The sequence below is a fragment of the Vombatus ursinus genome, unplaced genomic scaffold, assembly GCF_900497805.2.
Source record: "Vombatus ursinus unplaced genomic scaffold, bare-nosed wombat genome assembly UNPS02014770.1, whole genome shotgun sequence".
Taxonomy (NCBI): domain Eukaryota; kingdom Metazoa; phylum Chordata; class Mammalia; order Diprotodontia; family Vombatidae; genus Vombatus; species Vombatus ursinus.
In genome coordinates, this window is record NW_020954548.1 from 1,225,032 (window position 1) to 1,241,222 (window position 16,191).

Consider the following 16,191-nt stretch of genomic DNA (forward strand, 5'->3'; position numbering starts at 1 on the left):
GGGAATGTCTTTTGCCTTTCTTTATATCCCCAGCGCACAGCACCTCGCTTAACAAATGCTTCCAAGCAACTTGACTTGGATGCTATCTAGACCAACCCTACTCATCTTCCAGAAGACGACGCTATGGCCCAGATTAGGGAACCGAGTTGTCCAAGGCCACAGAGAAAGCAAGTGACAGGGCAGACATTCGAAGCCAGGACCCCAACCACGGGGTCTCTGCTGGGGATTGGTTGTATTATTATTGGGGTGGGGGTGGAGGGACGCATTTTCTTAGGGACCAAAGCAGCTCAAAAGGGGAACCGACAGACCCAAGCGTCTTTAGAAAGAGCGTCAACCAAAAGCATAAACACAACCTGACTTCAAGGGTCACTTCCGGCTGCCTGCGCAGACTCTCCCCATGACAAACCACTGCGCAAGCGCGAGAGTCGGCCCCTCCGGAGGGTAGGAGAGGCGTTGCTAGGGCAACCGCTCGAGGCCTAAGGAAGCCTCGCGAGGCTGGTAGGAGGTGGGAGGCAATTCCGGACGTGACTCTGGTCCCCAGTGAGGGCAAGTTGACGTTTCCGCCTCCGCGGCCTCTGAGATTCCCTCGCCTCCAGCTCCCGGGCCCGAGATTACGTCTTTCCAGAGGGTCCCTGTTACTTCCCATCTCCTCTGAATCCCCTTCCACCGACCCCTCCCCAGCGCCCCCGGTTCCCTTCAGCCTTTCGGGCCCGACCTAGTTCCTTTCCGCCCCCTCGGCCTCCCACTCCCCGAAGCTCCACGCCCCCGGGCCTCTCGCTTTTGCCTCCTTTCAAACCCGGATCCTTCCCTCTTCTACCCTCCGAGACGTCAGCTTGGGGGATCGAGGCCCCACCGCGGCTCACACCTAACCCTCCGACCTCCCCCTTCCATCACCTTCAAGCTCCACCGCTCCCTCCGCCAAATTCCTAGCACCAAAGAGGCCTGGTTGTAGTCACCCCAAGGTCTCACCCCCACACACTTTATCATCCTCAAGCCCCAGAACGCCCCTTCTGGTCCCTCCAAATCCCCAGCCTCTTACATCCTCTAAACCTGGTTCTCCTCCCCCTCCCCCCCGTGCCCTTTCTCGGCCCAGGATGGGGGACAACACCAGCCCCATCAGTGTGATCCTGGTCAGTTCAGGGAGCAGGGGCAATAAGTTACTGTTCAGGTACCCATTTCAGAGAAACCAGGAACACCCTGCATCCCAGACAAGTAAGTGAGCCAGTGTTGGCAGTATGGTATGGGACTCCTGGGGATGAGAAGCTGGCTCTTTAAGGTTGGAGGGAAGAGTGGTGATAGTGCCTGAAGTCTGACTGTTGGGCTTCTCTGCCCTTCTCATCCTTTCCCTTGAGCGCTGAAAAATCTCAGTGGTTTGTGTAGAAACTGAAAAGTGAGCTCATTTGGGGTGAAAACAAGAATATCTGGCGTTTCTGAGACTCCACCAAGGTGCAGGGGATACAAAAATAAAAAATGACAATCCCCCAAGATTCTAGAAAATTTATGTCATTATGACCTTGGAATCATATTTTTCCTCCAAGTGAAGCTCATGTCTCTCTACCTCTTTTTTTTTTTAAAGGTTACAGATAATGCTTTTCAGCCTGAACCATAAAGCAATGAAAATATTTTAAACAAGTTGCTTTTCTTTGTTGAAAAACTTTCTAACAAACATTTATTGGTCTTAAAAAAACTTTTATTGATGATTCTTTTTTAAAAATATTTTTGTTTTTCTTCATATTCAACAATGAGAGGCAGTTTGTTTAAGGATCACAGATCATAGAGCCTGATATTCCAAATGATAGCAAATACTTCATGAGCTTCCTTTCTAAATGAATTTCATACTTATTTCTGAGAAGACTGTTCATGAGTGGTTCTTAATCATGTATTGAAAAGTTTTGAGAATGAAAAGTTTCTAAATTGGTTGAAGTATAAAAACTACATTTCAATAACAGTGATATAGTGGAAAGAACACTGGCTGTGGAGTCAGCCTGCATCTAAATCATAACTCTGACACAATGTATGTGACTTTGGGCAGATCCCTTAACCACCCAGTGCCTCACTTTCCGGAGGTCTAAAACTAGACAGTCTAGAGCGATGGCATCAAACTCAAGTAGAAAAAGGGGCCACTAAATTGTATATAAGGATCCCTAGAAAATCACATTGACATTATGTTCTATTGTATTTTTGTTTTATTAAATATTTTCCAATTACATTTTAATCAGTTAGGGCCACGCTCAGGAGTTGGCAGGTGGCAGGTCAGGTGTTTGACACCTCTGATCTAGAGACTAGATGGTCTCTGAGGTCTGTTCCAAATCTGAAATGCCATGTGTCCATATTTCTTGTGGTTTTTTTTCTTTGTTCTGTTGTTTCAGTCATGTCCAACTCTCTGTGACTCCATTTGGGGTTTTCTTGGCAGAGAGGCTTGAGCAGTTTGCCATTTTCTTCTCCAACTCATTTTACAGATGAGGAAACTGAGGCACATAGGGTTAAGTGACTTGCCCAGAGTCACATAGCTAGTAAGTATCTGAGTCCAAATTTGAACTCAAGAAGATAAGTATTTCTGACTCCGGGCCTGGCACTCTATCCTCTGCACTGCCTAGCTTGCCCCCATTTCTCGTGTAAGAAACCCAGTTTTTGGAAAAGTCTCAATAGTTAGTTGAATTTTATCTTTTTACTTTGGAATTTTAGAACTCTCTTCAATGAATGTTTTAAAAATTAATATGCTACTATGAAATTGTCAAAATTTTCATAATCAACTATACTTTCCACTATGGGAAAACATTTTATTCTTACCTATTCAATGTGCCATTTCTTCCTGGAGCTATTCCTGTGCTCTGATACTTATGTGGATTTGTAATCTCATTGATACGGATGCTCCATAGCAGATCCTAATCCATTCCAGGCTGCTTATTCTATGAAGTTCTTAGCCATGTCTTCTCATAAATCTACCATAGGGGATTCACCCAATGTGCTGTACACCTTCCTCTAGTTCTGGCCATTAGTTCTTAGGATCAGAGATTTAGAGTTGAAAGAGATCCAGTGCCATCTAATTCAGACCCATCATTTTACGGATGAAGCTGAATCCAGGAGAGGGAAAGTGACTTGGTCAAAGTCACATGGGTTGGAAACCAGGATTTGAACACATCTTTGTTCTTCCATACTCCTTGCCCTTGGGATATGTGAGTTGTGGGATGGCATCAAGGTCCAAGCACTGCATCCAGGAGCTCCTGAGTTTGTTTTATGGCTTACTTAACTGTATCAGTTTAGCCACATGTTAAAAACAATTTTTATTTGAATCTTTTATTTTTACATCACCTTTTCCACGTATTTCTCTCCTCTCCCATATACTCCTACCCAGATAACCATCTCATAGAACAAAGAATAATTTTTTTTTTTAAAAAGTAGTTTAGCAGCACATCAACTAAGTGCAGTGTTCCACACCCATTGTTTCTCTCTTCTGTGAAGAGAAGCTTCCCCACTTTTGTCAGTAACATGAAAATAGGTTGCTCTAACTACTAACCAATCCCAGCCAGAGGGGTACAGGAGATAATAATAGAACTCTTGAGATCTCTGGTTTGAATATAGGTTACAAGCTGGTCCAGTAGAGCAGTCCTTATCCATTTATTTATATTTGACTTTTAGTGCTCTATCTAAAAGTGCCATAGAGCATTCTGGGAGTGCAGAACATCATAGAATCAGGGATTACCGCATTTCTCACTCACTAGGTAGTGGTAGTAATAACTAACAGCTTGGATACACAGAGTGAAGAAACCCTCTTATTTTCTCCTCTCACTATCACCACAGTGCCCAGATAAACAGTGACCTATTTGTGTACCGGCTGTTCTGCACAGTTTTAAAACTTTAGCAGTATATGTTATAAATATAGTAGAAATAATTTTTAATTGCATGGAAAGGCATATTGAATTGTTAAAATTACAATTGATAATGTCTGGAATTCTGCTTGCATAGGATATAGTTTGCCTTCTTGTCTATGGTAGCCATTTTTTGTTTGTCCTAGAATTATAAATAATTACATATACAGTTGTCACTGAGTTCCCTTACACGCTGAATGCTATTTATTGACAGTTTCTGTTATGCCTAAATCCAAGTTTAAAATTGCACATAGGTGCTGAAGACCCTCTATCAGTAGTTGCCAACCTCTGATGTTGTATACCCCTGGGAAATTCCAGTGTTATTGCAAAATATCTGCAAAGCTATATGTCCACAAAGCTTTGTCATTTTAATCTGTTTTTAATGCTGACAAAATATCCTGAATGAATCAGTATAATAAATAAATATATTGTCTATAGACTGAATAAAGAACATATTTTGTACATTGTTTTATTTTTTAAATGTAGTTGCCATTGTAATTAATAAAATACAAATTCACTTAAAAACATTAATGAATTTATAGTGGCTTTTTCTATTACTATGTATTTTCTCAGTCAACGTATACTAATAATGCAAATATCATGTACAGATTTATAGCATTTTTTTTACATTAAAGGGGGTTCTTATACTAAAAATGGTAAGAACCACTCCCTTAAATTTTGTACGTGCTTTAAAACATTATTCACATTTTAAAGATGAGGAAATTGAGGCTCCAAGATTTCAATCTTGAAATTTGCTTGTAGTGACAGCTATAAAGTGTCGGAGGTAGGACTTGAACCTAGGTCTTTCCACTGCATCTCATTGCTTCCCAATAAACTGTTTTCAACAAACTTGCCATAGTGATGAAAATTGCCCAACCGGTATTCTTGATGTCTTAAAAAAAAGTTTAATTGATGCCTTCTGTTTTTTACATTGCAGTCATTCTGGAAATGCCCTCTCCTTTCAATTAAACCCTGTCTTTTAGCAAATAAAACCAGTCAAGCAAAAACATCTATGCAGTTACACTGTTTGAAAATGTATGACTTTCTGTACTGGTAGTTCCCTTCTCCACAGTGAAGAGAGAGAAGTATGCTTCGGCATTTGGCTATCTTTTCAGAAAACTGATATAGCCTATCAGTTTTTTTTATTATGTAGAGACATTGTGGTATATTGGATAGAGTGCTGGATTCTGAGTCAAAAAGACCTGGGCTTAATTCCCGCCTCAGTTGTTTACTACTTTTGTACAACTGTGAGCAGATTAATTTCTCTGAGCCTCAGTTTCCTCATCTATAAAATGGGAATAATAATACTAATAGTATCTGCTGATCTTGTAAGGATTAAATAAGAATGTGGGTAAAGTGCTCTGCAAATCTTAAAACGCCATGTAAATGTCAGTTTTCATTATGTAGTCAATTCTAAATATACTAAGTTTAATTATATAGCTTATGTATTATATACATAGTCTAGAAATGGGAAGCCTTTTTATCCGTTGAAGAATAGTGACCAACTGAAAAGTTAAAGGTACTATAGAAATAAAAAATACTTTAGATTGTTTTTTATTTTTTAAGAGAGAAAAGTTAAAATCATCTGATTTTTAAACTAACAGGGAACATAAATGCATCAAATATTTTAAAACATACTTTAATTCTATATTATAATTAGTTAATGAAGAGGGAGGTAATATTGAGGGGATGATGAGGTAAGGGCCCTTTCTGAGATAAATTTATTAGTAGACTATTCTTGTCACAATCAACAAGTATATCTGTTGTTGTTCAATCTTTTTTCAGTTGTGACAGACTCTTTTATGATCCCATTTGGGGTTTTCTTGGCAGCGATATTAGATTGGTTTGCCATTTCCTTCTCCCGGTCATTTTACAGATGAGGAAACTGAGGCAAACAGGGTTAAGTGACTTGCCCAGGCTCATACATCTAGTAAGTGTCTGAGGCTGGATTTGAACGCAGGTCTTTTTGACTCCAGGCCCTGCACTCTATCCACTGCACCTCCATCTACTGATATACAAAGCACTACTTTATATGGTATGGGAGATTTTAAAAAAATAAGGATGTGGCCCCTGCCCTCAAGGAGCTTTCAGTGTAGTTGGGGGGGTCATCATACTAATTATGCAACATCAATGTTGTACATATAATATATACGTTGTTGTATAGTATACAGTTAAGTGCTAAATTGCATAGTACAGACTTTAAAGTTCTGTAAGGATTCTGAGTAGAGGGAGACCATTGTGGGCTGAAGGAGTTAGGGAAGAACAGGTAGAACATCTCAGAATTCAACCATACTTTTGTCTATAGATCTCTGGTGTCTCTTTCCCTCTTTCACTATTTACAGTTCTCAAATTCATTGCTTTTTTAAACACTTTTGCCTGTGTCTGGGAGGTGGAAATGAAAAGCAGCTGCCAAGAACATTGATCAGCAGTTTGTTAATATAATAGTTCCCACATTTTTCTAGTGCTTTATAGTTTGCAAAGTAATTTTCTCACAACAAGTTTATGAGATAGATAGGTCAAGGATTATTATTTCCATTTTATAGTCGAAGAAACTGAGGCCCAAAGAGATTATGATTTGCCAATAAGTTGTGGAACCAGGAATAGAATCTTTTTACTCCATATCTGGTGTTTTCCTCACTACATCTCACTGGGGGGAAAGGTGGAAACCTATGATTAAAATAGAAGTTTGGGGATTATTTGTGGAGTTTGTTTGTGCTAGCCTTGTCTCCTAACTTATCATATTTAATGTAATATATTTTGTTTCCTTTTGCTATAGATAAGCCACGTAGCCGATATGCTGTTAACAACACAGGAGACAATACAGATGACCAAGATGGGGACTCCAGGTAAGGGAACCTTTCTACCTTTTCAGAAAAGGTAGAGGATAAAAGAAAAAATTAGGTGTCAGAAAGGTACACAGCTCCCATCCTGTCCCATCCTGATTCTCCTTTAAGTGCCCACTGTATTTAAGGCCCTATGCTGGGTACTGAGGATATAAAGAAAAAAACAAAACATCTCCATCAAGGAGCTTACATTCCATTGGGGGATGCGACATGTACAGAAATCAGTGTACACAAAATAATTGAAAGAAGATAAGAACATTAACAATGAGGAGGCATAAGGGAAGTCTTCTGAGAGGAGGCGGAACTTGGAAGAAAACAAGAATTTTGAGACATATTGCACTGAGGTGGGAAGTAGAGGATTGACTTTTGAGAATAGCTCGTTGTCCCTTTTGCCTGTAATGTAGTTTATGAAGGGGCATAATTTGAAATAAGGTTTGAAAAGTTGGTTGGAACCAGGTTATGGATTGTCTTAGCTTCCCAGCTGATGAGTTTATATATAGAGGCAGTTGGGAACCACTGACAGATTTTGAGCAAGAGAGCAACATGGATAGGCCTGTGCCTTAGGGAGATTATTTTAGAAGCTGTGTCAGAGGTGGTTGGAAAGGGGAGAGCAGGCATAACAGATAGAAGCTGTTTGGGTGAAAGGTGATGAGGACTTGATGTAGAGTGCTGGCCTTATGTATGGAGAGGGTCAGACAGGTGTGAGAGAGGTAGCATATGTAGTCACCATGATATGTTAACTGGATAAGAGGTAAAGGAGAGGGGACAGGAAATTGTGTCTGCAAAGTTGTGAATCTGGTTGCCTGGCAAAGTCATGGTACCCTCACTGGAAAGAGGGAAGCTTAGAGAAGGGTGAATTTAATGTAGAAATTGATCAGTTCCTGTTTGGATCTCATAAGATGATTGGAGATTTGGGACTGGTGTTCTTTGAACTGTGACTGGTTGACTTTTGGCAATTCTTCTAACTGCTTAATAGGACTATTTGTAAACCCAAGTTGTCACCTCTCTACTTATGAGTTCTCTGCTTGTCTTCTTTGATGCTTTATTGTGATGGGGTGCTTACCTTGGGCTGTTAAAGCCTTTGCCAAAGGAGTGTAGGCTCTGGAAGGACTTAGCAAATTGAAAAGGCTTCAAGTATGAACTTGGCCATACACTGTTGTCCAATTAATGTGCTAGGTGCTGGCAGATACAAAGAGAAAAATGAAACAGTCCCTGCCTTAATGGAGCTAACCAACCTAGTGATGGGAAGGTTCTTTACTGAGAGGCAAGCCATTAGGTGATAATTTTTTTTAACTATAGCAGTTCATGGGACCATCATGTGTTATCTGCTTCAGTGAGAGCTAATGAGACAGTGTCCATGTAGTAGCTAACTGACACTTTATACAGTGTTTTCAGATGTCTGAATTCATTTGTTCTTTAAGCAAATGTTTTTTAAGTCCTGTGCTAGACATAGGGTGAGATACAAAGTTTGGATAAGAAACTGTCTCTGTACTAATAGAACTTATATCTAGTAGGGAGAATAGACATAAATGTGACTATCATATATTATTGTATGTTATAGTTAAATACAAGGTATAGTAAGTTGCAAAACAAAGTGCTATGGGAGGGTCCAAGGGGAAATGTTGTTATACCTTAGAATATACCTTCTTGAGATAAAGGTGTGTGTTTAGCATTTGTATTTGTATCCCCAGTGCAGAGCATAATGCCTTGCACATAGTAAGGCACTTAATAAATATTTGTTAAATTCAGTTGCCTTATTTACAAGAGTATGTGACAGATGAGATATCTTCACACGTTTGTCAATCCGTGTGCAAGAGATGCAGGACTCTGGCAGCTCTTTAACTTAAGAGCTCTGGGAGTGCCATCTATTTTATTTCTCAAAGAAATATTAAAAACTAGAAAATTCTTCCAAATTTCCATAGCCAAATTAAACCAGGGAATGATAAAGTCTGCCATCAAGGTTAGCTCTATTCCATTTAGTATAGGTTTGAATTGTGAAGTTCTTTCTAGGAAACAATCTAAGCCAAAAATAGATGCCTTCTAGCACTTAGAAGCTGTGATCTCCTTTGGAAAGAATTATAAACTTTTGAGACAATGTGGGAGCCCTCAGTATTCTGTATCTTAACCTAATTTCTGTCTTTTTCAAAATGATGCTGTTTCTCATTCAGGTGGCCATAAATATCATGGAGAGGCAACATGGTATAGTGGTTAAAGCTTTGGAATCAGAATACCTGAATTCCAGTCTTGCCTTGGATACAGACCTGTGACTCAACTTCTTAGTGCCCCAGGCAGCTTGCTAAGACAGAGTTACTGGTTCTTTGGCTTCATCTGTTGATGGAATTTCCACACAGGAGCTCCCCACACTGATGAAACCCCTCCTTCAAAAGAAACAAGTTTAATGGGAAGCAGAAACAGGACAAGGGGCTCGGGCCTGATATCTTGGGGGTCTTGGGTCACTTATATCTCTAACCAAGCTTTTCCAATTCTGAAAGGAATAGGGTTTTTCTCTAATTTTACAGTGCCATGTCAACCAAATTGATTTACAGTTTTCGAGATAATTTTCATTACTTTTCCCTGTCAAAACACTTTCTGAATGTATTATGGGCATCAGCAGTGAATAGTAAATATTTCTAAGGAAGTGCCTGGTAGTTTAGAAGACAGGGCCATCTGGAGGAACTCTGCAACAACATGCCTGAAAGTTTGGACAGTTTTTCTAGTGAGTGGCCCTGTTAGAAATATTTGAGCTTAGTGTATTGAAATTGTCAGCCTGCGTGGTGGTTTTGTTGGCTTTTAAGTATTAAATAGCACTCTCTGAAAACTTAATGGTAGGTTTAATGCAAAGAATGATAGGTTTAATGCAAAAAATTGATCAGTTTCTGTTCAGACCCATTCCATTTTAGACACTTTGAATTTAGAGTCAAGATTTCTGTTGTTAACTACCTTTGTGATCTTGGGCAAATTACTTAAACTCTCTGGACCTCAGTTTCGTCATCTGTATTTAAAAAAAAAAGGAGGTAGGATTAGACTAGATGATCTCTAAGGTCCTTTCCAGCTCTAACTCCATGATCTTGTGATGTGATAAACCACTTGTAGTTGTGTCAGAAATCTAGGTTCTAATCCTACCCCTGTCCCTGATTTTCCTGTCTGATCTTAGGGATCAGGATTCCTCTCTCACACTAGATGTTTTCTTTGAACACTATGTATGGACTTAGTGATTCCAGTGTTTTATGTCACACCCTTTCACCCTTGAATGGAGATAATTTTTGACACTGTGAGGCCTGATGAGATAAAGCATGAGTGCCTCTGAAATTAGAGATCCTTAGACTGTACATTTCTCTTCCATGGTGTGCATGGCTGTTTATCTTCAAGTCCATTGTTGTTGTGGTTTTCCCTGTTAAAAGATCTATGTAAAACAGCAAGACTGAACCAAAACAATCTTATTTGTTATAACATGATAGTGTGTAATGGTAATAATATAACTTTCACTTTGATTTTAGTTTTCTACAGCAGCTGTCCAAAATCAGCAAAAGTGTTGGAAGCTTTCAAACATGTTTTTTTCTTTTTTTTCTACTGGCTAAGTTGAATATGAGCTGGAAGGGGGAGACTACATATCCCTAGGGACAAACCATTGTCCCTAAACGTCAATAAAGCTATACTATCCCAAACTCTTACCCTATTTGTTTGTTTAGTTTGGGGATTGCCCAATTGACCCATTCATTGAACACACATTTATTGTATACCCACTGTGTCCTGGGCACTGCTGTGGAGTTTTGCAGATCCTTTATGTCTCCTGTGGACTCCTCATTATTTGAGGCAGTGTTCTCCCATGGGAAGCAGCTTTGTGATGTGGAGAACATTGTAGTTGGAGTAAGAAGGTCTCGGTTCAGAGAATTATATCATCTTTCTAGAATGTTGCAAATTGACACCAGTTCTACAACTCCTAGTCTTAGAAGGTTTCTTATGTGACTTGGTCAGGGCCACGCATTTAGCAGGTTTTCCTGTAGTGGCAGAAGGTGTTTCCTCTACTTTTTGTGGTTCAGTCTTGCTATTTCATATAGATCCTGTAATAAGGAGTTTCCTAGACCAATGGACTCACAGGTCTGGACCGACAGCCCTCCCATACTCCAGAAAAATTCTAGAATGTTAGAGATAGATGAAGTCTTAGATTTTATCTAATTGAACATTTTGCAGATACAGAAACTGAAGCCAGAGTGGTGGAGTAACTTGCTTGAGGTCATACCAGATGTTAGTACCAGAGTCAAGATTTGAACCCAGTTCTTGATTTTTCAGGCTGGTGCTCTTTCTTCTATGGCATGCACCCCTTATGTTTCATCTCTTTTAGTCTCAGGTTCTTTATCTGTAAAATGGGGATAATGTCCTCTATGTCACAGGATTATCATGAGCCTCAAATGAGATCGTGTATGTAAAGGTTTTTGGGTTATATAATTGCCGACTACTGTTATTATTGTTATTATTTGTAAGTTCTTCCTCATTGACAGATTCAGAATATAAAAATGCAGAGATACATAATCCTGGGAATTTTGTTAGGCATGTTTTCTGTTGCTATATTTTTTTTTAAGCAGCTGAGGTTTTAGAGTATCTTCTTCTTACATAGCTTTAGAAAGATATCAAGTAGACTACAAATGTGTTATAGGTAGTGACGGGCTTCAATGAGAGAGGCTGATATTGATACCTATTGTGTGTAGTTTCTACATTTAAATGAAGAAATCGATCTCTTTGAAGAATTGGGACTAATTCTAATGTATTATCACCCTGCCTCCCAAATATGAAAACTGAAATTTTTGGTGGGTAGTTGGGTGGAAATATAATTATAGAATTCTCAAAGGAAAACATACTTGTAAGCTTTGTTGTTGAATGTGGGTAAACCTATTTTTATATGTATACAATAGTTTCTTCCTTCATCAACTGTTTATCTTTGTTTTATAGCAGTTAACCCCTAACAATTTTGTACATCTTCTAGTTTTTAATACTGTCTTTTAAAAAAAGTCAAGACAATCTCATGTTACTTTTCATGGTTTATTCTTCTATTATATTTTTGTTTGGTTTTGATAGTCATATTCCCATTTCAGCGAGCAATGTCCTCTAACCGATGAACAATTGGTTGCAGGGTAAGACCAAAGCATTCTATACTGTCTTTTTGCCTCAACTCATGCTTCCTTTTCTCTTTATAATTGTACTTAATTTCTGATTTTCACATGATGTTGATCAATGAACTAACGAAACAACAACAGCAGCCATCACTCTGATGCTTAGTGCTCAGATCTCCCCAAAGGAGTTAGGAGGTCCTGCTAACATTTCTCTGCTTTTCTCCAACCCAGACTCTTTTTCTCTTCTGAGCCTTGAGGTGTTTAGCTAGTGTGCATTTCCAAGAGAGCCCTAGTGGATACCAAGGAAGATTTTCTGGATGGGGCTTAGCTTTAACCACATTCAAACCCTTAACCAATTCTTTCTGACAAATTTGGATGAATATGGGCATCAGGTTTTATTGTCAGTATAATTATGTTATGGAGGAGGATCAGAGATTGTTTCTCTATACATATTCCCAGAAGAGGACATTTCACTAGTTAGTTTCTCTCCTGGTTTCTTCAGGCATATTTTATTTTATTTTATTTTTAAAATTTTTTTATTAATTTATTTTGATTTATCAAAAATCACTTTCATATGCTTTTGAGTTTAAAATTTTTCTCCCCCTCCCTCCCCACCACCCTCCCCAAGACGGCACACAATCTGATATAGGCTATACATTTACATTCATATTAAACATATTTTCACATTAGTGATGTTGTAAGTAGAAATTAAAACCAGTAGGAGGAACCATCAGAAAGAGGAAACAAAACTCAACAGAAGAGAAAAAAATAACAATTCCATAGTTCTTTCTTTGGGTGTGGATAGCATTTTCCATTACAAGGCCTCTGGAGATGTCTTAGATCCTTGTATTGCCAGGAAGGGTTAAGTTTCTCAATATTAGTCATCGCACAACGTGGCTGTTACTATGTACAACGTTCTCTTGGTTCTACTCCACTCAGCATCAGACCCTTCAGGCATATTTTAAAGGTACACTTTCTATCCAGGTTCTGGGAACTAAGGGGGGCTGATGCCAGTATATGTATGTTCCCTCTCTTGGCTGCTACTGGTTGTACCAGGAAGAGATAAAAACTTTCTCCTCTTAGTATTTATAAGCAATTTCTCCTCAAGTAGAAGTGGATTATGTGATTTCATAAATGATAATCTTCATATCTTTTCCCCTAGGGGTCCCTATTACTACATAGTCCTGTTTACTTTGTAGGAGCTTGAGGTGGTGGAGTTGGAAAGCTGCAGTCACCTAGTATACTGAATACAGTGGAGATGGCACTGTGTCCTGGTATACAAGGTACAGAGGTAGCACTTTTAGACTAGGACACTGCTCTTGGTGGCAGCACCTTTGTTCTTATCCAGTCCATTTTACTCTTTGGCCCCTGAGATGTCAAACCAAATCAGGATGAATTAGTAAATTAGTGGGCATGTAAGTGGCCTGGATTTTTTTCACAGGCAGGCTATTTTGTTCACCCTGTGAATGCTTTGCCCAAATTTCTAATTAATTTCACAATTCCTTGTTGTTGATGGGTTTTTTTTGCATTATTGTCCCAAATGCCAACTCTTTTCATTTAAAGAGAAGTGAAAATGGTTCCTGTAATCTTAGCACATATGTATATTATTAATTATAATCATTCGGCTGCTTTTTACTATTACCCACTTACAGGAATTTTGTCAAAATTGTTTAATAATTATTAATTTTATTTTATTTGAAGAAATATATTGTTTCCAAACAATTTAAAAGGCAGAATGTACTATTGAACCAAAACCTTTTCGGTATATCTGAATGTTTATCTGACTTCGTGATTTTTAGGGACTGACTATAGGTCCTCTTTTCTTTAAGATATGATGACAGAGTAGAGAGAATTCCCTCACAATACCAAATTCTTCAGTTCTTCTACACTGCATTTAATCTAGAGAGACTCATTTAAACCAGAGTCCCATCTAAGGCAATTGTATTTAAAATCGGGTCTTGAAAATGACTCATCTTGTATACATTAAAAAGAGAAATTCCCCCTGCTAGACCCTTTGCTTGGTGTGGCTTGACTCTTACAAGCTCAGGATCTTCTTTCACAGTTATATCTGGTTCATTTTTAATTTTTGGAAATAATGAACTAAAAACAGTTGAAGAGAAGCTGGTTTTAATTGTCCTTTTAAGGGTAGAAGGTAATAGTCTTTATGGAAAAGCTAAGAATTTGAGGTAGAGTCTTCCCCCACATTCAAGACCCCAATTCTTCTTGCAAAATTATGTCTAATTGGCACAATTTTTAAAAAAAGAGAACTTTCTGGAATGAGGTGGAGTTCATTTTATTAGCCTCTTCCTCTATCTCCCCTAGCCACCTGGTGGTAGAGAAAAGAGGTTATTCACCTACACAGGCTTAATATTTGACCAGTTTCTAGTGCCTAAACTCTACCTCTACCTTTGTTGTATATCATGAGACTGAAAGTGAGAGTACATTTAAAAGTAGACCCATTTATGGCCCTTTTTATCACATAACACCTTTCTCTAGCCCTGTGGACAAGTCATGTAACCTCTGGGCCTTAATTTCCTCATCTGTGAAATGGAGAGGATAATAATAATAGCACCTGCCTCACAGAGTTGTTAGGAGAAAAGTACTTTGTAAGTTGTAAAGCCTATGCAACTGATTGTTATTACTATTTTGCCCTGATCCAAGACAGGAACTTTTCATTAAAGTGTGGACAGTAGCATATGAGAGTCAGTCAACAAGAAATTATTAAATGCTTACTAGGTACCAGGCACTGTTATATCCTAGGTAGTAGAGATTTGCTCAAGATGGGCAAGTACCCTCAAGGCTTTCTGACTTTGGAAGGGGTTTCTTCCTCTGCAAATTCCCACTATTTTTTTTACATATCCAAAGACTCAGTATTTTCAAGCAGAAAATGTGTCTGTAGTCACTTGACTATGAAAGAAATAGATATTAGTGCTTAATTCTGTGTGTCAGATCATTCCAGTTACAGGTGAACCCAGTGGGCAATTGATTTGGTTTAGGATCTCTCAGACAACCTTAGGCCTGCCATCAGGGAGCCTAAATTTTTAGTGCTTCCAGAACCAATCTAGTCTCCTAAAGGTCCTTGAAAACTTTCTAAGCCTGTTCTTTCTTTCTTTCTTTCTTTCTTTCTTTTTTTTTTTTTTTGAGGCAGTTAGGGTTAAGTGACTTGCCCAGGGTCACACAGCTAGTAAGTGCCAAGTGTTTGGTCTGAGGCCGGATTTGAATTCAGGTCCTCCTGAATTCAGGGCCGATGCTCTATCCACTGCACCACCTAGCTGCCCTTTCTAGGCCTGTTCTGCTGCAGACCAGGACAGGTCTGACCTAAATAGAAAATGAATTTTTGAGCAGTTGTTTTGCTTGCTACATTTTTTTAGTATATTATTAATCCGTAGGGAGTTTCTTATGTTCTACTGAATATGGGTGAAAATCCATTATGTACACATTGAGAATTGTCTAGATTGTATAGAAATTTGCTTAAAATAAATGAACCATTGGCTTAGAGTTTGAGAATCCTTTTTATTGTAAAATATTTGATCTGTAGAAGCAGTCCAGACTAAATAGAACCTGTTTCCAAAACAAAAGGGAAAATCATAGTGTTAGCTATCCAGTAACTACCAAAAGATTGATTTTTCTGTCACAAAAACATTGTTTGCTTAGTGTTCAGCAAGAGGAAGTGTAAACAGAACAACTTTTTGAGACAGTTAGTGGTACAGTGGTACACTGTATTAGTTTTGGAGTCAGAAGACTCTTTCAGTTATTATCTTTGTGACCGTAGGCAAGTCACTTAACCTCTCTTGCCTCAGTTTCTTCACGTGTAAAATGAGAATATTGGATGAGTTCTGAGGTCCCTTTCAGCTCCATATCTGTAAAACTATGTACTCCCACAGTGGTTAAACATTTCATAAACAGTACTGTGTTGATCTTCAAAAAAGATCCTATGATAATTCACTTCTGATGATTCAGATGCCTGGGGCTGGCAACTGGATCTTATGAACCTGAAGTTCTTTCCAATATTGCATTTGACTTCCCCAAAACAGTATGACCTTAATATTTCAAAAGAAAAAGAAATATACTTGGCCTTAATAAAAACCCATTTCACATATTGAGATTTTCAACTTGCCCACACTACAGAGGTTTTTGCTGACAGGAATATTATTTTTTATTCTCTTTAAAAATTATGCAAAGATGCATTCCTATTTTTAAGACCTAGGTTCTTTACAGAGATCTGGGCTACAAGAGATAAAAGAATGTAGTAGACACACCCATAAGCCACCCTCATTTCTTTCAATGATATTGTGTTATCTGTACTCCTTGCACTAGGGAATTGAGGGAAAGTGAAATTTATATTAAGACAAATATTATGTACAATATTAA

General features: G+C 38.6%; 1 protein-coding gene across 2 annotated transcripts in view; it reads left to right on the plus strand.

Moving 5' to 3' along the window:
- The first annotated feature begins 546 nt into the window (after positions 1 to 546).
- The window catches only part of LOC114043717 (GATOR complex protein NPRL3), an 80,700-nt gene continuing 65,055 nt past the window's right edge, over positions 547 to 16,191 (plus strand). Inside the window, exons 1-3 of one of the 2 annotated variants that reach the window (XM_027862826.1) lie at positions 547 to 1,212; positions 6,646 to 6,715; positions 11,803 to 11,841. In XM_027862826.1, the coding sequence (XP_027718627.1) occupies positions 1,095 to 1,212; positions 6,646 to 6,715; positions 11,803 to 11,841 (227 nt within the window). In that variant the 5' untranslated portion in view covers positions 547 to 1,094. The remainder of the gene's footprint in view (positions 1,213 to 6,645; positions 6,716 to 11,802; positions 11,842 to 16,191) is intronic. The other variant, XM_027862827.1, reaches the window with a different exon arrangement.